A 27,639-nucleotide genomic window follows, 5' to 3' on the forward strand; every position below is an offset into this window, starting at 1 on the left:
TGGTGAGAGCGGACTAACATAATCAAAGCCCAGCGGTGGTGACTTGATCTCTTAATGCTACATTTAACTGCAGTAAGAAGTACCATTAACTCTAATGATCAGGCCCCGGTGAAACAAGTCCACACTTTTGAAGTCATAATTTCATAAGTGTGGACTTGCGCAAATGCACAGCGGTGTGTCAAAGTTGATTAAAAAGCTTCATTTAATTGGGGCTGGTCAATTAACCACGCACGTGTTGTAGCCTACACATAGTTGATTGTAGCTCTACAGGTAATATGCAAAACAGATGTAGCTCTTAATTTGGGTGGATGCAACTACAGTGAGACCAATCAGCTGCCTAATTACGCATGATTACTGAATTAGAAGGAAAAGCCACCACGTGTCAATGTATAATTAATTAACAACAGACCCTCCCTGGTGTATTAATCGGGACAGAGAGTGATTATTGGCTGGCAGCTATAAACTCGCGGGTTCAGCCAGAGTGTGTGCGTCAAGCCTGGAGACTTTGTTGTCATCAGTTTGAGAAACGCGCACATGAAGGGGGCGCGTGGCGTCCTGTCGTCTCTCCTTGAAGGCAGCAGCAGCAGCGGTGCACGAGCCGCCTATATAAGAGCTTCCAAGATGCTACCGATCAGTCTCACACGCACTTGCACTTGCTGCAAACGCTTTCCAAGACTTTGGCTGCGCCGTGCACCGTGCGCTCCGTCACCACCGCTCCACGCTCACATGTAGACCCCCGCGCGCTCTTCACAGCGGCTCCACTCAGGATTTTTCTGTGGGATTCCTCTTTTCCACCATGCGCCCCGAGCGACGCGGATTTCAGTGCAAGAACTTTATGAAAGCAGAGTGCCAGGGCGCGCAGGATGCTCCACCACAGCGCAGACAGACAAACATGGTTTTTCCTCGGTTAGGGTCACCAAGCAAGTAGCCTACAATCTGGGCGTGGACAATGGATACTCTAAGTCTGTCAGTGAACGCCGTGTCCTACACGGTGGCGGCAGAACTCGCCTATACTGATGATCCTTTTAACGCACCCGTTAGGAACATCGCGCCGTGGAACTTCACCATCCTGGCCGTGCTCATGTTCGTGGTGACGTCGCTGTCTCTGAGCGAGAATTTCCTGGTTATGTTTGTCACTTTCAAGTTCAAACAACTCAGACAGCCCCTGAACTATATTATAGTCAATTTAGCCATCGCTGACTTTCTTGTTTCTCTCACCGGTGGACTAATAAGTTTCCTGACAAACGCCAGGGGTTTTTTCTTCCTGGGGAAGTGGGCTTGCGTCTTGGAAGGGTTTGCTGTGACATTTTTCGGTAGGTTTCAACATTGGTCCTTCTATTATTATTATTATTTTATTCAAGTACTATAACTGCAGCGCTACAGAAGCGCAACTTTCACAACTGTAGATGTCAGTGTTGGAGCTTTTTTTTAATTGATGTGTTGCTAAAGATGGAAGATGATGAAGAGCCAGCTGCACATGGCTCATTCTCACACTTCTATCAGCATCTGTTCATAAATCAGAGCATCTGGGATGAAGGTGAAATAAAAATGACAAATGATGAATGAACTCCACTACAACAGCAGTCAGAGGGAAAAGGCTGAGGGTGAAGTTCTGCTCGGTTCTTTCTTACAATTTTAGCAACATATTTTAATGAATGTATCGACGGCAGGAAAATAATACATTGATAAAACACTAATAATGATAAAATAATAGTTTTTTTTTTTTTTTTTTTTTTTTTTACAACATTTAACTTTTTGACCAGGAATCTTTGTGTGTCAATGTGTTATAAATTCCAATTTGTAAATAACATTATGTAAAGGTCATATAATCCCATAATGCACCTCTTAAAGTGTTATTATGGAGAACATGGCACACTAAAACCAGAGCACCAAGGTCAGAGTCGGGGTTATGGACAGAGTTCAGGAGGTTTAAAGTTTATATATATTTATATAATCCAAATTTTCAGTGTAAAAACAAAACACGGTAACAAAAAGTCACATGTCTGGCTCATTGTTAACTGCGGTGTATCTGATTTTTCGAAAACTGTGCCTGCAAGACATTTGCTGCTCGTGCTGTGATGTGTGTATAAAAGCAGACGCACTAGGATCAGTAACAAAGCCCACTGTGGGTCTTCAACCTAGAATTCAAAGCTGCGTTCACAGCAAACGTTAGCAGCAGTGTGGGGCAGAAGCCTCCTCACATACTGTAGTCGTGCATGACTAGCCATAAGTAGGTTACCTGCACCATGACCACCAATAACATTTAACTAAGCCAGTGGATTGGTTTCACAGCTTTACCACTGAAGCCACATTTCAAATAAAACAATAAAGGATTCCGAGTGGGAAAAGTAGGTGTGTGGCGGAGCAGCCTGCAATTCGCAGAGAGGAAGGAGAATACTTGTTTGTCGGGCAAAGAGGCTCCTTATTCAATTAGGTAACGAGGTTTGTGCAACAACTTGCAGAGGAAGTCACAGGATGTTTGTTTTACACGCCGTCAGATTGCCAGATTCACCATCAGCAGAAAACATTAAGCCATCACAACAGATAATTAGGAGGATATGATGAGTCTCATGATTCTGTGCGAATGCTTACTTTCACATGAATCATTGTGATTTAACGAGACAACTTTGGTTCCACATGCCAGACTTTCACTACACTGTGTGTTAACTGAAGGCATGACGTTTTTCCCTAAGATATATAGCAGCCTTTAATACTAATGCTAGAGAGAAAGACCAGAGTAATCCAGCTACAGCGGCTTTATTGTGCGAAACGTACTGCACAGTGGGTCCTGGTGTTCCGGGTGCATAGTGACGTAATGAATTACCACCTGACCACTTGTGATTAGGAAGAAGAAGGAAAAAGTCTGTAAAAATAAATAGGTCAGGGCAAAGAGCATCTGCAGCTCACAGTTAACACCGAAGAAACCAAAATGTATGTAGGCGTATATGTTGAAGAAGCCACACCAGTTCCAGCCTTGACAGCAGTTTCTGTGACTGACAGTTGTGTTGCAGTAGTATCACGTGCAGGTGATACTACTGCAACACAACTGTGTGTGAGGTGGTGTGTGTGTGAGTTTGGGAAGTGATTAAGCTGACCTAGCTCATCCCCATGAGTGGGATGGATGCTCCGCTTAATATTCTGTTCAGGGCACGCATGTTTTCTGAGCCGGAGTTTGTCCTGTGGACATGTGCCATGTGTTTCACTGACAAATACATGAAAACTGGATGAACAGAGTCAGGTTGGTCTGTGATGATCAGTTTTAGGTAACTTAAAACAAAATGCAGCTGTTTTAAAGTGTTGCTTTTGATCGTATTTGCAGTTCTCTTGTTGAAATGTGGGCGACATACCTGAACATCCTGATTTTCACCCCTTTCCTTTGTCGTCTCTCGTGAGCCCAGTGGGCAGACTCTAATAGTCTCTGGCTGTGGAGGAATAGTTAATTAACCAGTCTGTGACAGAGGCTTATTACCATAATTAAAGTCAGCTTTTTTTAGCCCATTGAAAGACAGCGTAATGCGTTCACTTCCGATCATTAAACTATTTCAGGTAACAGCACCTCCTCTTTCACCTGTGTGCAGCGCACAAATGGATACTTTGTCAAAGTTGAGAAATATGGTTACACTATTCATAGGTTTTTCAGTCATGTAACGTTGCTGTTGTGAGCGCCATCTTGAGGATCTACCGGGGACCGAGGCACAGCTACGATTCTAGACTCTATGGGCTACGATGAAGGATGTCTCAGTCTTTATTTCCCCATAACAACAGACTAACTCTACATCATCCCGCTTATTACACGGCTCAGACGTAATGTTGATCAAAATACGACTTTTATCGATTTATAAATTGCATCATTTAGGGAATCTGCAAGTCCGGTCACTTCTCTGCTGTTTTGCTAAGCCTCCTCCCGGTCGTGTGCATTTGTTTTCAATGAAGCCTTTTATAATCAATCAGGGGATCGATGGATTATCACATACATGTCACTATGTGTGTATTTGTGTAGTCGTATCTGTCATAAACAAAGAGATCATGGGATGTGTTTGTAGAGAGGAGAGCTGTGACACCAGGTCTGAGGGTTTGATCGCAGGTTTGGTTTCCAGCAGCGGTGTGGAAGGCAGAAAGCCTCCATTCTCCCACAAGTCATTTATCTAACATCACAATAAGTCCCAAGCTGTTTAATGACGGTAAAAATGAAACAGAAGATAAATATCCTGCATAGTTCTTCTGCTCTGGGCTGCTCTGATCCGACCGGCATCCCTAGCAACGGTCTGTTATACAGAAATAAAAGTAGAATGTAGAAATGTAGAATCAGAGTGTATGTGTAATCAAAATACAGCATTCAATAGAGCCGTGTCATAAAAAAATTTTAATCCACTCTTTTTGTGAGACTTGTAAGTCGGTCCTCAAGATGGCGCTGTGACCGCTGTGTGACTTCAAATGATATCTATGAATAGTGGGATGAGTTCGAAAAGTGTTAAGTCGTGAGATTTCACACTCTGCTGATTAAGGGGGTAAATCCAAAAACAACACAAAAAGAAAAAACACACATAGACAGAAACACACTTATGTGCTCAAATGTCAGAATGTCATTTCTTTGGGGTTATTACAGTGAGATAGGTAAAGCAGAACACAGAGCCCTGATTCTCATAGATGATAAAAACTAATCCCAGGAGTTGGTTTTGTGTGTTTCTGACCTCCTGCTGTCTGCTGCAGGGATTGTAGCCCTGTGGTCCCTGGCCGTTCTGTCCTTCGAGCGTTTTTTTGTGATCTGCCGTCCTCTGGGGAACATCCGACTGCAAGCCAAGCATGCAGTCCTGGGTCTGCTGTTCGTCTGGACCTTCTCCTTCATCTGGACCTTCCCACCTGTGCTGGGCTGGAACAGATACACTGTGAGCAAGATTGGAACCACCTGTGAGCCTGACTGGTAAGAAATGAGTGTTTTACTAAGTCTGTGATCAATGAGTGTTTGAACCGTCACACGAAAGAGTGAGTGTCATGTCAAAGGGTCAGTCGACACACATTTTATCTTCCCTTTCTGCCTCTTTGTTTCAGTTTTTAATCTCCTGTCAAACATGTTTCATAGAAAGGGTGTTGAATATCATTCTGATACCAGTTCTGTGTCTCAATTAGAATACTTCCATACTTCAACTAAGTATTTTGTGTATGTAAGTGTGTCTCAATTCACAAGTATGTGAAAATGCAGTGTACCCGGATGGTGCACTCAAACGGTTCAAAAGTTGAGTGTGGAACGATGGACACTTTGCACTCTCCATGATAACCGTCTCAGCTACGTAGCAGAGAATATATGGTAGGCAAATGTTTTCCGCCAGTAAGAAGACCCGGCTGATGTGGCGGCATAATCTCCACCTCTCATTTAACAGCTGGCGCACACAAGCAAAAAAAAGAAAAGAAAAAAATCGCTAAATTGAAATAACAAACAAAACAAGCATGAGTTGACAATAACGATCCAAAAAACCCGAAAACATTGGCAACCGTTGCGATCATTAGTTCCGGTAAGTGCACAACGACAGTATTCAATTTGAGACAACACTAACCGTATTCACTAGTATACTACATGACAGTGCACTCATGGATTCATGTATTCGAATTGAGACACAGCCCAGGGCATTGTTCTTGGAGAGAAAACTTACTGTGGAGTTCTACAGACTTTGTTTCCAGTGCTTTGATCAGTGCAAATACAATTCTGTTATTCTCAATGGAGCTGAAGTGGCAGCACAAGTTACAGAGCACTATGGCACAAAATCAGCTCAATAGAGTGAAGAAAATAAGTCTTCTTCCATGTGGCCCTGTAATACTGAATAGTGTTTTCAGTCTTTTTTTTTTAACTAACATCCACTAATGTACTAAAAAATACTTGTACTCGCAGCTGCAGACAAGACAAGATAAGATAAGATAAGATAGGATAAGATAAGATAAGATAAGATAAGATAATATAAGAATGACTTTATTAATCCCCAAAGGGAAACTCATTTGCCTGGCAGTTCATCTACCATTTGCAGAAGAAGAAGAAGAAGAATAGCTGAGGCAAACTTATTTACATAGACACAGTTCTCTGCCAATGGTTTTAGAAAACACACACATACACACACACTTTAAAACTGCAGTAGTTGATTTTCTGACCACTTGGTGGCAGCGCAACAAATTGGTAAAAACAACATCTTTATATTAATAATCTGGCTGAAGTACTACCAGATATTCTCAAATGTAAAACATCCAGGTAACAGGGAACAATATTAGCAATAATTCCAGTAATCAGTCACACCTCAGCTCTGTTTTGGTCAGGCTCTAACTTTGTTGTTGTTCAGCTTCAGCGTTGTGGGAGTGGTGTATCTGTTCATCTACCAAACCAAACGGTTGAATTATGGATAAAACCAAAATGGGCAGGAAGAGGGGATTTTCTGCATGTTCATCCTTACAGCCAACCCCTTTACATTAAATGCCTTGCCTTGCCTTGCCTTGCCTAAACATATGATACTCTGATACTTCAAGAATGTTGATTACATAAGCTTTAACCACAACCTAATCTTTAACCCTGAAATACTGACTCCTCATTATTTTTCCAGGCAGACAGACAGATAAAGATAGACGTTCAACACTCAGCCCTGTGGCTCAGATCCACAGTGCTGCTTCAAATGCATTTGCTCCAACAGTGTAAATGTGTCTCGTGGAAAAAGTCAAGAAACAGGTCGGCTCTAACCTTGGCCCTCAGGGTGCCATCTGGGTAATGCTATTTAGCTGCTTTGATCAAAGGCGTACAGAGATGAAGCTGAGTGTTTGCCTCCAGCCCTGCGAGGGAACCATTGCTCAGCACAGGGGGAACAAATGGCTCAGACAATACAATTAAGAGTATCTCCATAAGGTGATCTCATAGATGACCCAGTCCACCTCTGGCTGCATTCAGCACGAGTTCTGTCAGAAACCATTTGGTCAACAGCGGTAGCACACACGGCACAAGTAGCCATATGCATGGTCTGGTGCATTTTAAATGCCTTATTTAATGTTTATATATAGAACTGGGTACATCCAAATGTCCAGCACAGTTTGGCCTCTGAATGTTAAAGGGATACGCCAACATTTTTTGTGTGTGTCTTGCCTCACTCCTGAGTCCATGACCAGCAGATAGACACCATCCTTTCGACTGTGCGTGCAGTAACAAGGGAGATACGGGCAGAGCTGGCACACCGCTAATTAGCTTAGCAGAAGCTGATTTCATTTTAGCTCTAAACTCTGTAAATACATCACTTTATCGACATTTCAAACATTTTTAGGAGAGAAAGTAGCCGTTTAGATCAGCAGTGTGTCGTTAAAGCAGAAGTAAGTGATATTTTTGTGTTAATATAAGTCTTAAATAGCTAATATCTTCTGACAGCAATCACTTACATAGAGTGTTTGGACCAAAACACGGGTCTCTCAGTCCCTCTGCTCTGCTCTGAGCCGAGGAGAAAACTTTTCTTGTATCCTACAAGTTTTATCCAATGAGGAGAGAGAACGGCATGAAGGGCTGTGTGTGCAGCCAAGGGATGGCCTGAATGTGGTGGTGTAGGGACGAGGACCAATAGATCCATGACGAGGGCGGGGGCTGCTAACTCCGTCGGCTGACAAGAAGTTATGGTGCGTTCGGGGCAGCCCGTAACTCATGTTTTTCCGACCTGTGAAGTCGTACCAGTTCGATCTGGTGCGAGTTCACGGGTCGGAAGTTACGAGTGGCCGTTATAGTGCACTTTCACAGGCAACAGGCCAGAGAAACGCGAGTTGCGGGTTGCCTGGAACGCTACAAAGTCGTGGTAAGTCGTGACTTGAAGCTGTAACTTACGGTTTCAAAAGCCTGCCTGGAACACAGCATTAGCCAAAACGACCGGATCGCTTACTTCTGCTTTAATTTGTCTAAATACCAGCTGTTTACAATTTTGTTCGGACGAATTCGGCGCTATTCAAGCTAGCCATTGTGACCAACGCAGCGGTTACTTTCACAAAATAAAACACCAGTTTCCCTTTACATACAGAAAACCATGACGATATAATTTGTGTTTTGTGAAATAGGAAGCTAACCTACCCTCGATGTAGCTAGAAGAGTTTCTCTGATGACTTAAGGTGGAGGCAGGCCAGCGTTTGAGCTAAGCTAATTAGCGGTGCGCCAGCTCTGCCCGTATCTCCCTTGTTATTGCACGCACAGTCGAAAGGATGGTGTCTATCTGCTTGTCATGGACTCAGGAGTGAGGCAAGACACATAAAAAAAATGTTGGCGTTAAAAAGAAATGGAAGGTTTGTACTGGAGGAGTGGGTGTCATTGGGTTGTCGGCAAGTGGCTGTGTCCTTGCAGAGAGGTTCAGGTACAATGTGCCACAGGAATGTTGTTCAATTTCGTTCAAAGCCCTGCTGTTGCTCAGCTATTGTGGAGGACATTTATTAAAAATTAATTTAGTTAGGTGGTCTTTATTATCCCCAAGGGGAAATGTGTGTTGTACTACATGCAGAATGAACATCATAGCTATTCTCACTCATGAAAACAGACAGTGTTATTCGCAACTAAGGCTCAACAACAACAAGCAGAACCAAACATCAGACCACACACAGATAATGGAAGTTTCCGGCTTAAGTACCTGGAGCTGCTCATAAACATTACATCAGAGACCTTACCCCCTGCCCTCCTCTGGCAGCATCTGCCAAGCTTATTGGAAAGTACTCAAAATTGATGCAGTCATGTTTTTATTTTGTTTTGACTTCATTTTGATTTTGTTTTCCACATAGTCCTAATGTAATTTGAGTCATATTTTAGCCATTTCATTACCTCCCTACCAACTGTGGCTGACTTGGCATCAGTCCAGCTGCCTGTGCTCTCCGCCGTCACTGTCCTGTTGCCTCAGATTTATGAGTTTACTTTGAAATTAGCCTTCAATAATTCAGGTTGAAGATTCAGATAGCTGAACCACAACAACATTATCCTGCAAAAATAGAAAGTTTAAAGTAGCATTCATGTTCCCTGATAACATTATGATAATAAGAATTTTTAACTAAATCTTGCAGGGAGGTGTACTGAAACTGACTTTCCAATGGTACAATAATCATGACACTTAGTACAGGTATCAGGATGTTACTGTTTTGACAGGTTACATGTATGTCTTAGGTAATATAGTTGGAATCTCTGTTTGCTCCCATATTTCCCCCCATGCATAGATTGATAAACCTCCATATAGTTCTTCATTTCCTTCATGTCTGTACATTTCTCTATGATGACCCTGGGGCCCTTTTAAATAAAAAGGTATCAAGGAAGGAGATTTATACTTTGCCACAGCAATTTATAATATGTTTTTTTATTTTTTTCAAAGGTTAGGACAGCCATATTGTTTTTTGAGCTGTGAATATAAAGTGTCAATAGGCAAGGCAAGTTTATTTGTACAACCCATTTTTACAAACAGTTTGCCTCAGAGGGCTTATCGTAACAACATCCTCAGGGAAACCCTAGGGGAAACCTCAGGGTGAGAGACAGAGGAGGGATACTTCACCCAGGATGGCCAGATAGATGTTGTGTAAAAATAAAAAGGGGTTAAAAAAAAGAAGCTTTTTTTTGTAGAGAAATTGTTGTAAGTTTATCTATGTCAGACCATACTGATCATTGCTACAGTTGTGTTACTTGTGAAATGTGAAAACTTCAGTTTTGACATAAAAGACCTGGCACTTAATTTAATGAAGAGTTAAATCATGTAACTCTATCAAGCAGGAGATGACATTAACAAATCATAAAGACAGTGCAGAGAGTTGAGCCATGAACAGAATTTGTTTTTCCATACAAACCTGTTCAAAGCAGAGCCACCTGGCTTCACTGCCCTCTGTGTAGCTATTGCATCTGTGATTTCTAATGTTTCCAATAATCATAATTATTGTTGAAAAGGAAAAAAACTAAACAACAACAACAAAATAAACAATGCTTGCCCCTCCCCCATCAACACACTGTGGTGCCTTTGGGCATTGTCCTTAACTAGAAAACTGCTCGGGGGCCAGTGGACAGACTGTGACCTCCTTTTCTGTGCAACTCTTCTGAATAAACTAGATGAGTAAATAAGTGAAAACATTCCTGTTGTATTTCTGATAGCAATTCATTTTCCTTCTTAATGTTGTCAGTATATTTTGGTTTTCACAGTTTACTGCCTATATAAATATATAAAAACAAATGTTGTGAAAACTCCTCAGTGTGAATGAGGGCATACACTCTTACAGTGGAGAGGACTGTTCGTGGACAGGGGGGCACTAGTTTCACTATAAAGGGTGAAAGATAGTTCAACATCTTGGTAAATTGGCCCATTGCCATAATCCTCTGTCCACTAGAGCATTTTTGGAGTTGTTGGATTGTGAATTTGATGAGTTTGATGAAGAAAACCAAGAAATCCCATTAGCCTCCATGGCATAGCTCTGAGCAGCTTGCGGCTCTGCTCGGCCGTTCTAAAAATAGCTTGCACCGACAAATAAAAGTAATGAACCTACTGGGGATTATGGCAATGGGCCAATTTCCCGAAATGTTGAACTATCCCTTTAAACTAATGACATGTTTGGAAATCTGACTCATGTGATTGACCCCATCACACTCAGTGTGTTTTGTTCTGTGACTAATGCAACACGTCCATTTCAACAATTAACTGCTGGGCCACATGCCACATCTGATCAAACTAAATGGCTTGAAAGGGACACAGGACGATGTTATGTTTACTGCAGAGAGTGCAAGTAGGACAACACTGAGCATGCTGGGAGGTGTGATTCAGGGATGAAACCAGCACATGGGCCCCTGAACAGATCAGAGATTTCAATTATTAGGGACTTTTAGCAGCGGTGGTTGAAGAAGTGGCTATACAGCAAGATGTGACTCCAAATTCACACGTCAAACTCAAGGCCCGGGGGCCAGATCTTGTAAATGTGTTATCGAATATCATTTTGTTTTATGATGTAAAAATGTTTTCCAAAATGCAAAAAAAGTGAACGTTTGGCCCGTCTCAGCATTTGGCCCGTGACGTACTTAATATTTTAAATGTTGCCCACTGACTGTGTGTACAGAAGAAAGACTAGTTTGACGTAAAAAGAGTGAGTGCCAAGAAGTAGCAATAAAATGTTGTATTTGTAGTTGAATGTTGTTTGATCTTAGTGAACTATGTGGCCGCTGTAGCAGTCACAGTCCCTATTATCAGTTCATGGGCCTGAAGTGAAGAGCTCTGACAGAAATAAGAATTGCCAGAAAGTGCTCCTCCATGTTCACAGTTGTTTGGTGCAGTTATGTGTTGAGATTCTAATGTGTTTTTAATCACAGTGTAACATTGTGGGAAAACACCTGGTGAAACACTTTCTTTTTTTTAACTGTGAAATCATTATGCACCATGAACTGATTTTTTACAAACGTGTCACATGACTGTTTGAGTGAGGATTGAGGTTTGTGCTGCATCACAAACATGTTTGATAAGGATTAAGGTGCAACCATGCATGACACACAGACACACAGACACACACACACAAACACACACACACACACACACACACACACACACACACACACACACACACACACACACACACACACACACACACACACACACACACACACACACACACACACACACTACACCACTCTGTGTGCCAGGTGGTTCCTTGCAAATTAATCTGAGGCTTGTTTCATTTGACGGTGGTAGGCATTCTCATGGAAATACCATAATTAGACTAAATTAGAGGCCTCGGGGCCCCTAATTGTGAAACAGGGATTTGTCTTAGCTGTTAGCTGAGGCACAAATGAGCTGTAACACTGCTGGCTGTCTCTCTCTCTCTCTCTCCAGCCAGATGAAAGCTTCTACATGACATTTTAGAGGCAGATCATAGCTGGGAAATCATGGCTTTGATGATCATTTTGTCCTTAAAGTGACACTTCAGTCAGTTCAGACACAGAGTTTGGCTTCATCTTGTGAATCTATCGAGACATCCACATCAGAAATCAAAATATTAGAAGTAAAAAAAAATGTAATCAGTGTAATAGTGGATGTTATGTAATGTTTAAATAGCATTAAAGTAATTAATAACTTTTTTTCCAAACAGGTATTCAACCAACATGATAGATCACAGCTACATCCTCACTTTCTTCGCCACCTGTTTCATTTTCCCTCTTGGAGTGATTATCTTCTGCTATGGGAAGCTCCTCCGGAAGCTCAGGAAGGTCAGTTCTTACACAGAACACGGGAAAAGTGTTTGTTTCTGAGACTGAATTCATGAGACATTTATTTAAGGTGTGTTTTCAGATTTCATGCAACTGTAATACCATTATCCCTGTGTGTTATAAATGGCAGGTATAAAGTAAAACTTTTTTCAATTTTTGAGAACTTAGAGAGAAACTTGTGTCAGCAGCTTAGAAGGAATCAGGAGGATCATATTCACATCCACTGAGTGAGTCAGTGAGCTGAAAAAGTATCTCTTATGGCATCGCTGCTCACAGACTCACACACATGCTCACACACAAAGACATGCAGCGATGCATAGTTTGCCATGTTGGCATGTGACATTTCTTTGATGTGATGTGCATGAAGTAAACAAGCTGTAATGTTAGTCTTGTGGTTTTTAGCTGACACATGAAGTAAAGAAACATGTATCCAACTCAGGAGGTTTACTATATCTCCCTGCACAGATCTAATGTTCATGGATCGGGGGAAAAAGAGCATTATAACAAATATTTTCGAGGTATTTGTAGGAAACAGGAAACTGGCCTTTAGGGACAAACTGCATATTTTGATGACTTGCTGTAAATGGGCCCATAGCCAATTAAGAGCATAAAGAGGTTCAACAGGGACTTCATTAGTAACAATAAGGCCCAGGCCGGCCTTCTGTGCTGATAGGAATCTATGTAAACAGACAGATCTATATGTGAACATGTGACATTCTCTTGTGTCCAAAACAAATTTCTCCTAAGGGAGACAATAAAATCAACTAACTAACTAACTAAAATTATATATATATATATATATGCATTTTTTAAATTATTATCATCATTATTTCCCAACTCCTAATTCTTTTATTTATTTAATTAATTGATTGAAGACAGTAAATACATGTGAAAATTCTTTGGCATTACATAAGAGTGACTGGTGTCTTGCAAAAATGCAGGAAGTCATTATATCAGTAATTTCTTATCAAAATTAAAATATTCAAACTTTTTCAAATTTTTTTTTTTTTTTTTCAGAATTCTTTAATCATCAATGATCGGTTGAAGTGCTGTTGGTTCTTTCCTCCAGGTATCCCATGGGCGTCTGGCCACGGCCAGGAAGCCGGAGCGGCAGGTGACCCGTATGGTGGTGGTCATGATCGTGGCGTTCATGGTGGGCTGGACGCCGTACGCAGCCTTCTCCATACTGGTCACAGCTCATCCCAGCGTCGAACTGGATCCCAGGATGGCTTCCATACCTGCCTTCTTTTCCAAGACAGCTACTGTCTACAACCCAGTCATCTATGTCTTCATGAACAAACAGGTAACTTTACCATTTCAGAGGTAGGGAATCAGGGATATTTTTTATTTCTTATTTGGCTGCACACTAGTACCCAGAACCAAACAGGTTACCGCGGTGTAGGAAGCTCCATTTGTTCCTCTGACACATTTGACACATCACAACACGTATGCAGCAGATAAAAGCTGCTGCAGAACACTCACACGTTTTTTTTTTCTTTTTCTTAACCTGTCATTCAATAATGTATAGTCTATGAATTAATCAAAATTGTCCATGAATGCATCTGTTGTTAAAAATACATCCACCAGCTGCAATGTGCTTGTGCGATGTGCAAAAATGAACGGGCTGGTGTTGACAGGGTAGTTTAGTTTTACATCATGTTGATTTGAGCTCCTTTTCTCAGTCTGATGTCACGCAGCAGCTATTACAAAAGAGAGATGTATCTAGTTCTTTACGACCTCTCATAGAATCAGTGATTAAAATGTCTTTATGGTTGCATTTTGAAATACTTATGGTTTAACCCACAGTTCAATTATGTTGAAGGCTCCTCTGTAAAATAATTGTTAGTCCTATATTTAAATATTGTACAACCACATCATTAGTTGGCATGTTGGACTTTCCCATAGGTCAACGCTCTTTCTAAAAGAATTTGTGTAAAGAGGCTGTATTGCTCTTCTGCTGCTTGAGTCAGTTGTTGGTTTTGTTCTGTATGTGACTGACCTTTCTCTGACTGCTCTGTTCAGTGAGTGTCAAAGAGCTAGAGCAGTAGTTTGTTACCCCGATACATATCGTGTGTGAGAGACAAAGTTAGACAAAGAGACTGCCACTTATAACTTATTCTCCAAGCGGTCACTCTATAAATCACATATAAGTAAATAGAAGTCAAAGTGCATTATTTATCTTTAACTTATATGGTGTCAGATTATGTTATAAAGTCAGCATCTTGGAGGATATTACAGTCTTATTTCAGTTTCTTTTTGTGTTGTCTGACAACAGAGAAAGAAAAACAAATAATAATCCAGCTGTATTAAAACAGTGTATTATGTGAGCACAAAGAGTAGAGGAGAAACAAACAAATGGAAACTAAACCAGTTGACACGATGAGGCAGAATTAAAACAGTGTGATGATATTAGTTCAGTGGTGTTTTCAACTAGGCAGTTGCCCATAAAGTTGGAATAATTTCGTTTTCAGACACATTCCTCTTTTTATTCCTATTTATACACATCAATAATCAGCTTTGACCAGGTGCAATGATTACATACTAACTTAAGTCCCTGTAGGTGAAACCAATTCATGCTTGTGGACAGTATGCCACGACGCATATCAATAGTATTGACTTAGTGATTTTTGAAAGAGTAATATTGGACATTCTCATGCATGAAATTCCAGAGAATATGTGTTTTAGTTAAACTGACCAAGGCTGAAAAATTGAAACCAAGCTCTCAATCCTATTTGTTCAATAGGATCAACATGATTGAGTTGAGTTTGCAAAGGTTAATCGTTGTTTAATTTTCACAGTGATATATTTGGAAGAGATTGATCAATAAAGTTTTGAGAAGATATAGAGTTTATCTAACAAAAATAAATCACATAGTCACAATTATTTTATGAGAAGAGGTAAAAAAATATATTTTATTAGGCTTAACTTTATGGGCAAGAGTGTATATCATCCTTAAATGATTCAGCCATATGTCTTGAGCTGTGTTGTGAGCTGACACTTACTTCCTCTGAGCATAGCGGTCAAAAACACGTTCCAAACGACTGGATTTAGGGACGTATTTGATTGGCAAGCATTCGATTCTTTTAATGTGGTGCTTTTTTTAAATGTCAGATGTGATATAAAATAAATAAAATGGCTACTTTACCAATGATAACTTCACCACACAATACCCTCAATGAAGCTAACACTTCATGTAAGTTCCCTTTTCCACTACTTTGACTGTGGGTGGCTGAAATTAACTGAAAACTCATGTGGATGTGTAGTGGCAGTGGAGGTAAAGTATGTGAATTACAGGTAGCCTATTTATTAAAAATATGAATGCATTGGGATCACATTCTCATGTCATCAGTTTGTGAGCCTTTGTAAGATGAAGTGCTTATACATGCAGCTCTAAGACTACTCAACAAGCTACAGATTGGAGCCATGAAGCAGGATATCAAAGACTCTTTCTTGATGGATGCTCTGGCAGCTGGCATCAGCCTGTACACACATATGATATGTTATATCTGCAAACTTTTATATTTCCATGACTTCATCAAGCAGCAGAAAGATTAAAAAAACGGTGGCAGTTGTATGTAGATGCAGAGAATGATGCTTGTGCAAATAGTTTCACTCTGCTCTTCGGCCAAACAGTTCCCATGTGCAGAAATGTAGTGTGCGTAAGTAAAACACAACTGCAGGGCTCTCTCCTCCTGGAACACTGAAGTTTGTACTTTTGTGCTGCTGTAGCTGTGCAAAACATGAGCATGCTGTGTCCAATTTACTGATACCACATCAGTCTTCTTTACTTCTCGCGACAGTTTGCAGCCTCCACTTTACCAAAGATCATATAAAACAGACATTCTTTAACAGCCTTTTCGTGTTAACATCTTTTCTTCAACACTTGTCCACTGGTCCATTGAGTGTGGCAAGTTTTTAATGGACAAGACAGGTTTTATTCTTTCAAGTTTTCTTTACTGTCCTGCCAGTATAGTGAATATTAAAAGTGTCAAGACCAGTTATGATGAACATCAATTGGAACGCAAGTTAAAGTGATCTATTTTCAGAAAGTGGAATAGTGCATGCCTAAATCAGACTCCAGTCCAGGGATCTGCATGGAGTCTGTATACTTCCATCTGATCCCACTTTACCATCTGCCAGAATCTCCAATAAGACATCAAGTGGATGTAGGTAGAAAGCTAGCAGGCAGTTCTCACTAAGGGCCAATGGGTGCCTGTGGAAGTCAGCTGATCTCTAGTGTTTGATCGTGGCAGCCCTCCCTTTGTCTCTCTCTCTCTCTCTCTCTCTCTCTCTCACATAACAAAATCCAGGATTTCCATGATTCATGACCACATCTACTTGTAGTAGAAGCCATTGACTTACATGGCCTTCTGGGATCTTCTTGGTCAAAAGGTTGAAGGTGAAAGAACAGTACAGAAATATCTAATTATTAGTTCTGCTGGTATTTTTTTTCCATCAATCCATTCCACATGTGACTCAAACAGGCTTTAATTACTCAGTGTCACACCGCTGGATCAATGAAAAGAGAAGTCAGAGTGAGAAAATTACATCTTGTCCCGGGAGGGTCAGGGGAGGGGATGGAGTCAGTCCCAGCTGACACAGTGCAGGGGCAGGGTACACCCTAGTGTTAATTTTGGCAGCTATTTTTAGTCTTACTCTTAGTCCTGTGTCAAATGTCCTTGTTAGTTTTTATCATATGTAGTCTCATATTTAGTCTTAGCATTTTAGTTTTATTTTAGTCCTTTTAGCCAATGAAAACTGATATAATACACCCAGACATGGGAGATGTTCTTATTTGCTAATTTATTAAATTATTTATTAAAACCGTTTAAACCACTGACTGATTCAAATACACATCTCAACATGGCATGTTGTTCTCACAGTGAGGATGCACACGATTAACCGTTAAACCGTTAACCGATAACAAGAACTTTGACCAATTAATACAATTAGCTCTTTATGTCGTCAACTCATGGGGGCATGTCGGGAGGGGGTACTTAGCCTACAGTATGTGCCAGTTACGTGGCGCAGTCCTTGTGAAAGAAGGTCAGACAACAAACTTAAACAGACATCTGCATGTGCCGCAAAAAAGTAGAAGAGAAAACGCTCTCCAGCCGGCTCACAGTCACCTGTAACTGACCTGCAGCTGAGCCTCGCTGTCAGAGGAGCTCTGCTGTTCTGCTCTCTTTCACCATGGTGTTTGGCTGCACTTTGTATAAAAAGAGTTCAAAATGTGAAGATCTAACCACCAATCAGCTGAGCCAGAGCACAGTGGATGTGTGGCGCTGCACATCTGTAGCAGCGTGTGTGTGTTTTATAACGGCAAGAAAAAATACATAGTCGATCATCCTCTCAATCGCCGATAGAGGGTCGGGACACAGACACTCAGAGCATTTTAATCCAGTTAACTGTTGTGTTAACAGGAAACAGAACTGCTGCATTAAGGGGGGAAAAAGTCATTTCATGATCTCCTCTTTTTTCGTCATATTGTATGTCGGTAATAGTAGTACACCCCGGACAGGTGGCCAGTCTACATACACACTGTTTTGACAGGAAATATTTAAATATAAATTAGTTGATTATTTGCCTTGATGAAACAGGAAAAGTTTATTGATCCTTTTTGAGATTTTTTTTTTTCTCCTTTTACTTTAGAATGAGTTTAAACTCCAATCATTAATAGTCCAGTAATTTTAGGCCAAAAAAGGGGTAAACGTTAAACAAATTGCAACAGAAGCAAACTCAACTGATTTTGTATCCTCAACATGTCCTGAGTGAGGGAAAAAAAGCCCCGAAGAATCCCATTAGGGGAAAGTTTCGAAAAACACCCAAACATATCCCATTTATACGCATATAAAAAATTTTTTTCACGTGAATAGGGTAAAATTTTTAACCTTTAGATATCTCCATGAAAATTACTGAGTTGATTACTTACATTAAGACAAACAAAAAATGTATTACAAGTTTTTTGAAATTATTTGTTAACATGAGCAAATTTGCATAAATCTGCATACATTTGCATACATTCCACCGTTTTGACGGCACATGTATATATGAAGTTGCTGTGGTGGTACCGGCATGAAAATTGGAATGAGTTGACTCCATCGGTCAACCGACAAGTTGACCACTTTAAATTTCAAGATGACTGCAATTTTTCAGGACAGCCACATCCTTAGTAGAGCAGGTATGACATGCTCCGTCTCTATTAATGCTCATGGGTAGCCTAAATTGGTTCCATTCCTTAAGTGTTTTAACTGTTATATGTTAACAAGATTGAACAAGACATTTCAACTGCTCTACCCAATGTTTAGATCAGGTGCTGTCCGTATGCAAATTAGCCATACGTAATTGGATTATGCACTGTTGGCTCATGTCATACCTGCTCTACTAAGGATGTGGCTGTCTTGAAAAATCAACCAAAACCCGGCCATAGCAGCGTATTTCAGTTTGTGCGAATCAGGGGATTTTACAGTCATCTTGAAATTTAAAGTGGTCAACTTGTCGGTTGACCGATGGAGTCAACTCACTCCAATTTCCATGCCGGTACCACCACAGCAACTTCATATATACATGTGCCGTCAAAACGGTGCAATTTATGCAGATTTATGCAGATTTATGCACATTTGCACATGTTAACAAATAATTTAAAAAAACTTGTAATACATTTTTTGTTTGTCTTAATGTAAGTAATCAACTCAGTAATTTTCATGGAGATATCTAAAGGTTAAAGATTTTACCCTATTCATGTGAAAAAAATGTTTATTATGCATATAAATGGGATATGTTTGGGTGTTTTTCGAAACTTTCCCCTAATGGGATTCTTCGGGGCTTTTTTTCCCTCACTCAGGACATGTTGAGGATACAAAATCAGTTGAGTTTGATTCTGTTGCAATTTGTTTAACCTTTTCTCATAAAATGACTGGACTATAAAGCAATAATGGCATCACACAGTAAAACTGTTATCACTAACTGTTGATATTCTAATTACATGCATATGTAACTCACTGCATTGGCACACCCCTTGCCAGACTCGCTGCACCTCACATGGACTCTGTGTTTGTTTTTATTATTCTGTGAGTAGTTTTGTGCAAAGAGAAAGAAGCCCCAGGTGCAGTATTTGGATCGTGGCGGGGACCCTGTTCTTTATTTGGCAGTAACATTCCTGCAAACATTCATCTTTTATCTGCTGCTAGCAGCATGGGCCTTGCAGGGCAAGTAAAGTCAAAATAATAGCAAATAAATCTCACACATGAAAATTAACATAAAAAATAAAATGTCACATGAAAATAAACACTGTTATTACAAGTTTATCTTATGTGACAAAGGGAAGTCAACATTAAAAGACAGTGGCACCCCACGCTAGCAAAACTTACAGTTGTGGTGCCCTGTAGGAGACAAACAGTGCCAATGGCAATGCCTGGAGCAAGTGGCAAAACAGTGCTGCCTTCAACAGGCAAGAGCCTTACAGCCACCCTTCATACATTAATGGTGTCCCGGTCAACTAAGACCACCCACTTAGCACACAAGGAGCTCAACAATAAAGACTAGAACAGAAAGTGTGATGAATGTTGTGTTGTGTCATGACTGTCTGTGCTTTTAACCCTCTGCCACATTTCCACTAAGGAATCCCTGGCAAAGGGGAGGCAGGGGGGACTTCACAGGAATTGTCCTCTCACTTGGCCCACTTGGCCGCAGGCATAATCATTGTGCAACAGTTTTGTTCATTGTGCGATGGTTGTGCTTGTGCAGCAGTTTCCTTTTTACTGCTCTTGTTGTTGTTGCTTTTTTCCAGCAGTGTAGACGCTTTCTAATAATGCTGGGTTTTAAAAATGCTGTTTCAATTGTCCCATAATGACATAGTCATAGTCATACGTCTTGTCTTCATTTACTGCAAACAATTGCAGTAAATGAAGACAAGACGTGTTTAGGCTGCCAACTAGATCACTGAGGTCTTGCAGGGAAATCGGGGTGAAAGCATCCAAAATCAATGGCTGAACTGGATGAGAGGGTCAGAGGAGGGTATAATGCTATCCCTTACATTCTTTATCTTCTCTACAAAAAAGGAGAGGAAGCGACTACAATGGGCACATCAGGAGGTGCAGGAGAGACAATATTATTAATGGTGTCAAATAGGACTCTGGGATTGCGTTTACTAGTTGCAGTGAGATCGGTAAAGTATGAAGCCCTCGCAACTTTAATCATGTTGTTTAGTTCAGTGAGAAGATCTTTGTAATGGAGCCGATGTACTTGGAGGCCAGTGGATTTCCACTGACGCTCTGCATTTCAACATTTACGCCGAAAGCAATGAATAGAATCATTTAACCAGGGAGAAGGAGCTAAGTCGAGTTTGTATAGGGGCCTAGAGTCTAGCACAGATAAGCAGAGTGAATTGAAGGATTGAACTAAGAAATCTACATGTGCATCATGAGGCAACACTGCTTTTGGGTCAAATGCTGGCGAAAATTTTTCAGTGGTGACATGGTTTAAGATGCGGGAGCACGTTAAGCGTTTAGTTGGCAGAGAATCAATGTCAAAAAATAAGTTGAAGAAGAGACAGTTGTGATCAGTGATAGGCATCTCCTCAGAGCAAATGGAGTCGATGTTTAGACCATGTGTAAAAACATCCAACGTGTGCCCCTTTGCATGTGTGGGACCTGATATGTGTTGAATAAAATTGAAAGATTCTGTGACATTTAGAAAGTCAGCTGCAAAATTACAGGAGGCATCGTCAACATGAATATTAAAATTCATATCAATCATAATAAGTCTGTCCAGCCTTATGATGGAGGATAAAAAATCACTGAATTCGGATATAAAAGAACCATTTAACCCTGGGGGGCGGTAAATCAATATGCAATAAAATGCGTTATCTGCAGTTCGAAAGAGGAAAAAACACCAGTGCTAACCTTCCAACTCTGAAAACACTTCCTAAAAACTGCAGCAAGACCACCTCCCCGGCCCAAAGGCCTAGAAGTGGAGATAAACGTACAGTCAGGAGGGCATAGTTCAATGAGGTGGCCCAGGTCCATAGGCAGGTCTCGGTTAAAAACAGAAAGTCTAAGGACTTTGAGGTAAAAAGATCATTCAAAACAAATACTTTGGCCCAATCCCATTTCACCCCTTGGCCCTACCACTTACCCCTACCCCTCCGTTTTGCGCGTTCACGTGTAGGGGTAGGGGTGTCCCAATCCCCGTTAGGACAGAGGGGTAGGGGGAAGGGGTAGGGCTACATAGCCCTCCAAACGGAGATTTTTCAGAGGCACACTCCAAACGGAGGGGTATGAAAATTTCCCAGAATGCATCTTGCGGCAGCCGGCAGCGGTGGCTGTAAAACGAAAAGCTGTTTTATTTCTCACTGTAGCGCGGTTATTACGTCACTTTATTAAGTTTTAATATTTTTTCTTGCGAGAAAGTAACTATTTAGGTCCCAAATGTGCGGTTAGTTTATCCAAATGACGGCGGGTTAGAAGTTTGCTCCGACGATTTTTCGGAGAAGTGAAGCTCCAGGAGGAGCGGCTCCTCACAGAGACAGCAGCCGGTCTGCAGCGCTGCTCCACCGGCCAAATTACGTCCTAGTCCCGGTCCCGCCGGAGGAGAAGGCGGTCGTTAATTAACTTATCCGCGGGTTTTTAGAGGTTTACCACCAGCATGTTAAATTCTTTTCAGCATTTAAATGTTGGTCTCATTGATGAAATCTGACAATTGTGGCAGTAGCATTAGTTTATTTGGATGAAAAGTTATGCTTCATGTACCAGTCAGAGGGGCAGGCAGCGCTGCCTCTGGGCTCTGTGTACAGAAATCACCACATTTACATCAGTAAATAAATGTTTTACAATGAACCGATCAGTCTGCATTAAGTTTTATCTTATTTTATTAAGTTATATGGAACACGCTATTTGATTTCTGGCAAAAGCTCGCCGCATCAGCTTACGTAAAAGCCAGTGAGACTACGTGATGACGTATGTGATTGTTGAAGGGGTGTCCCAATTCGGAGGGGTTGACTTTCTACCCCTACCCCTTGTAGCTCCGTTTCAAGGGGCGAGGGGCAAGGGGTAGGGGTAAAAAAGAGAAATGGGATTGGGCCTTTGTTTGCAATAGAGCGGGCGTTTAACAGTGCCATCTTAAGAGGCACAGACCCACTTTTAACAACAGTCTGAGCCAGGGGGCGAAGTCATGGGCCAGAGCCCTCACGGACAACAGGACGTGGACGTGAAGCCCTTTGACTTATAATTGTCTGGATAGGAAAAGAGACTGGGGAGAGAATCACTGTCGGCTGAGACCAGTAGGGGGAGCAGGCAGCACTTTGTTGACCTGAAGATAGAGTTTGAGATGTAACATTAAACAATTTGAAGCAGCAGGTAGAGAGGAATAAACCTTTCCTTGGACGGTCATATGATGGTCAGCAGGACCCTCTCTGTTAAGAATGGGAGAGAGGCTGACATTTGGGTCATGCTGAGCTGTTGGTCAAATGAGGTTAAAAGCAACATAGTTTATGAAGTTAGATGTCAAGGTTTTGATTCCTTTTGAGTTAAGATGCAAGCCATCAGATTTCCAAAATGCATCAAAGTTGCTGATAAAGCCATAGCCTGTTGTAAGCCTGTGCATATTCTCATTTGTCCAGGTCATAGTATTTCAAAGGAGGTTAAATTGAAAGCAACTGGACTTAGTTATTTGTCTGGGAAGACGTTTCACGGGACCAGTCCCAGCCTGGTCAGATGCTACATGAACTGATGAAGCCTCTTGGATGAGAGGTGAAACGTCCTCCTAGACAAAGTCCAGTTGCTTTCGATTTAACCTCCTTTGAAATACCATAGCCTGTTGCTATACAAAAGGATTTCAGCCATTGATGGAGGCTGAAAAGGCGGCTAAAACGCTCTGGTTTTTTAGAAGTGGTGGGAATGGGACTAGATAGGAGGCAGTGTTTGCCCAGGCTCTCAATAGTTACTACGAGAGATTCAAACTCGTACTGGAGTTTGATTCGCTGCCTGGACATGACGTCATTCGTCCCCCAATGCAGTATGATGGTATGAGCGGAGGGGTGAAGATCTATCTGTGATGGTGTGAGTTTAAAAAAGTCGACAACTTTGCCACCAGAGAGGCAGTAGGTTAAGGCACCAGGAAGGTCCACGAATCTTACAATGGAGTCCCCTAGAACCAGATCGCTGGGGTTTTTGTTGCTAGTGTCGCCGTACACTGAGAGTTTAGGTGGGAGGTGACGGTTCACCGGGCTCGCTGCGCTAGCCACATTAGCATGGCTGAAGGAAGTGGATTCGCAGCGGATCAGCTGTGTGGAGAGAGGGGTGGGGGGGGGGGGGTGTCAGAGGCGCTACCAGGTGAGCGATTGGAATGATTCTGGGGGCTGTGGACGGGTCCTGCGCCAGCGAGACGAGGACGTTTGTCAGCTGGAGAACCATCTGGAGAGCCGCTAGATTTGGAGGAACGTGACGAGAGGCGTCTCTTGGAAGATGTTGTGGTTTGTTTGGTTTCCTGACCATGAGGAATGCCAGATGTCCCCAACTGGAAACACAAACAATAGTCCTGATGGTGGCGTTACAGCATGCATCTCAATTTCAAACCTTTGAAAATTCATAAAAAATCAACCATATGTGCTACAGCTTTGGAACTTTCACTTTCAAATTGCCTAATTTTGCCTAGAATTTCCCAGCTCCGACCATTGCTGCATAGCAACTATAATTGTTGTTGTTTACACCCAGTCATCACAGAGTATACCTCAAGCCCCAACCGGGAGTTTTTCGGGCCGCTCTGAGTACCTGCCCCTGGGCAGGGACTCATTTAGCCCCAACAACAGTTCCAGCAGATGGTCCTTCAGGGGCTGTTCCTGCTATGAAGACACACAACAACAGCCGTGGCCCAGTAAAATTACGCTGAAGTTCCTGCAGTAGCAACGCCCCTCATTGTCCATCCTTTTCTAATCATTATCTTGTCACTCACTGACTTCACGACTTGTGAATCACAGTCTAATTTCTGTGAGGGATGTCGTTTCCTGGCATTGGAATTTTGTCACCACCGACAGCTCCATGTACCTCCCCTTCATCACATAGCCTATTTGCTCTATCTCAACAGAATTCTCTCCTCTGTATTGTCCATCCCCAAGCCCTTGGCTTCACCATTGTCATCACATACCTTAGGGGGTCGTTGACAGTGAATAGCAGCTATAGAGGTGGTCGTAGATTTATCTGTCATTACCTACCTCTAAACAAGGAACAAGGACTTGGTCCAGGTTGAACTTTTAGAGATTTTGAGTTTTTATGGTATGGAGGTATGTAATGGGCTCAATTCACAAAATAATGACCATCACAAAATCATCTGTGGAATGAAATGTAGTCAGTATACTAGCCCTTTGTGACAAACTGTTTATAAAAATGGGCTATACAAATAAAATTGCCTTGCCGTACATACTAAGAAAGTCATGAGCTGCAGCTTTACAATTCAAACAGAATGTTAAACCTGCAGCTCTCACCTGACTTTACTGTCATCATTGTAGCCTCTTTCAGCTCGTTGTTTTAGTTTTTCCAGCCTCATTTCTAACGCAAGAGGCAGCACATGTAAATGCAAACTCGCTCATGAACAAATTGGATGCAGCAACTGTCGCAGTTTTTTTTTTTAATACTCCATACAACATAGCTCAACAATCAACAACAATACTGAGTCTCAACAGTTTTCTTACTCTGGTGCCCATTGTAGCTAAAGGTTAAGGTTTATAGAAGTAGTTCTGAGAGACCATGAACTGATGTTTATAGTGGCTCCACTATTGTTACAGATACATTTAGCAGTTTTTCAAATACATTTTTGACATTGTGCTGCCTCAAAATAGAAAAATGTAGATTTCAGATGACATTATACACCACACACAGAATACTTAACTGAGTTTCTTCACCAAATTACAGTGTTCCTTTTTTTACTCCTATAAGGCCCACCGAATGTGCAAAGCGCAGGCCATTATAGCATTTTATGATCTTATCCTCACGAGTGTTTTAAAACCTCTATTTTTCAAAAGTGGAAGGAAGTGTTGTTTGAGGTGTAACAGCATATTGAAGGTCCTGGAGTGAACAAAGTCATGAGCAGCCCTTTGCTTTTCACATGGGTAATGGAGGAGTTAATGCCACTGTTCCAAAAGCATTACTGGCTTGACAGGGGGACTAGGGAGGGTTGCGTGTTAAATTAGACAGGTCATTAAGGGTGAGGAATCATGATTTCTCCCCAGGGCATCACAGAGTGAGAGCTTGCACACTGAAAAAGGTCAATTTGTGTTTTTTTGTGATTTAAAGTAATGTGGAAAACCAATGATTGTAGGGCTTTTAGTGAGGACTGATTGACAATAGATGTGTTCTTCCAAGAACAGCTATTGACAGGGCACCATTATCCCTGCCACTGTGTGTCCCCGAAAGGACATGATTGACACAAATTAATGTTGTATAATATAGTCAGAGCTGGACATGTACACCTCTGTATCTACCTGTGTCAAAGTATAGTATACTCCTGGACAATATGTGTTTCAGGGTAAAGTCATGTTGTTCATATGTTAGCAGTGGATTTGCAAATTGCAAGTACAATACATTGGTGGAAAAATTCACAAAATGTTTTTGACCAACTGCAGCATAAAACCCAAACTACTAGATGTCTGTGTTAAGGTCTACCTGACCTGCTTTCTCAAATTGGATGACAGATTTGTCAGTGTTGATGAAGTTACACAAATCAAAGATTTAAAATGAAAGGAACTATTATTTCTAAAACTACAAACATGAAGCTCAGGTAAGGCCAGTTTGACTCATCTTTGTCTAACTTAACATTATTAGGACACTGAAAGACTCAAACTGAGCTGTGACTGACAGTGTAGGAGTTAGCTGTGAGTGGTGCTCCTCCTGTTATGAAAATAGGCATAGTTTATATAAAAGTTTAGATTATGAAACTCAATAAAGAAACTAAAACCTCTGCATCTAAGGAACAACATGGAAATTACACGGACAGTCAAAATTAGATTCATCAATTCAGATTTGTGATACTTGTCTCAGGTATAGTACTGTAAAAAAAAAAAAAAAAAAAAAAATGATAGAATGATAGAATGATATTACGCTTAGAAAATTGTCATCAGGTATTATACACTGGAGCAAAAACGATTATAAAACAATACTGAAGATTGTTGCCTGTTCCACATGAGATCTAATAAACCAAATATCTAAAAACATAATTTTTAAATGTCTTGATACCTCATTGTAATTGCATATAAATGTAAGTTAATTTAATGTTAATCGCTTAATGTCACTTCTTTTCTTCTCAGTTCAGGAAGTGCCTAATCCAGCTCTTCACCGGCAGGGGGACCATACCAGACAGCAACCTCAACCAGACCTCAGAGCGACCTGGAATAACCGCAGAGAGTCAAACAGGAGAAATGTCAGCCATTGCGGCTCGCATCCCTGTGGGTGGCACTGGATCTCCGAGGTCTGATGATTCTCCAACTGACTGCGGCTCGTTTGCTCAGCTGCCCATCCCAGAAAACAAAGTGTGTCCAATGTAACAGTAATCCTCGTTTAAGTAGATGTCCTCTTACTGTCCTCTGACCCCCAAGAGTCCATGATAACCTCCAGCTGTGATCTAGATGTTTGCAAAACTGTTTGGACATTTGCAGAACTTTGTTAATGTCTTGGGGAGATTGGCGGTGCAGTGTTAGCAGAGAGTCATCTTCTAATGGGTGGATGCTTTTAGCACATTTTTATATTTCACTTCTAAATGTAATTAAGGATAGAGACAAAACTTGAACAAACAGTTTTGTGCTCCAGGATGTTTCATCAGTTTGTTTCATATTTGATTGAAAAAACAACACAACACCAGAGACAAGAACTGTGCCAAAAGAAATGCTAAGAGATTTCCCCGCAAGATATCTTGTTCTGGACACTCCTCTGTCCTCAAATGAGAAATATCACGGGTGTTGTCTCAACTATCATTACACACCTGCTAGTTTGTCTCATTAGAGGACACTTGATTTGACCTAGCGTCTGCCTCCATATCTCCATGAAAGAACGGGAAACCTTGACATCACTTAGTATAGGGCTAGTCAATGTTCTCCAAGAAACACAATGCATCCCGCCTTTCACCTTGTCCTTGCAGGCTCCTCTTAATCCCTGCAGAAAGTGTTGTTTTTCTATGCTGTTTCTGTGCATAGGCAGCACATCCTCATTCATCTCCATGCATCAAGAGGATGGAATGGTCTTCTGAATTTGGATACTTCTATTTTAGTTTATCCCACGCAGACTAGTTTTGTTCACAGCTTTCAACTTTAATGAAGGCGGTCAATCGGACTCTGAGATGCCGGTCTCCTGTTGCCTCTGCTGCAGACGTAGGAGGACAACATATTTTTGAACTGCCAGGAGGTCATCAAAGAGCATACAATCATGCACTCAACAACAAGTAGCACATGTGCA

General features: G+C 41.3%; 1 protein-coding gene across 1 annotated transcript; it reads left to right on the forward strand.

The window, feature by feature from the left end:
* Positions 1-949: 949 nt before the first annotated feature.
* Positions 950-26,735, forward strand: valopa (vertebrate ancient long opsin a; the record flags this gene model as incomplete). The annotated part of the gene is made up of 5 exons (XM_083987931.1): positions 950-1,313; positions 4,711-4,921; positions 12,085-12,202; positions 13,272-13,505; positions 26,499-26,735. The coding sequence occupies 5 exons, from the start codon at positions 950-952 to the stop codon at positions 26,733-26,735; spliced, it is 1,164 nt and encodes a 387-aa protein (XP_083844057.1).
* Positions 26,736-27,639: the final 904 nt, after the last annotated feature.

This window comes from Trachurus trachurus, assembly GCF_905171665.1.
Source record: "Trachurus trachurus genome assembly, chromosome: 15".
NCBI lineage: Eukaryota > Metazoa > Chordata > Actinopteri > Carangiformes > Carangidae > Trachurus > Trachurus trachurus.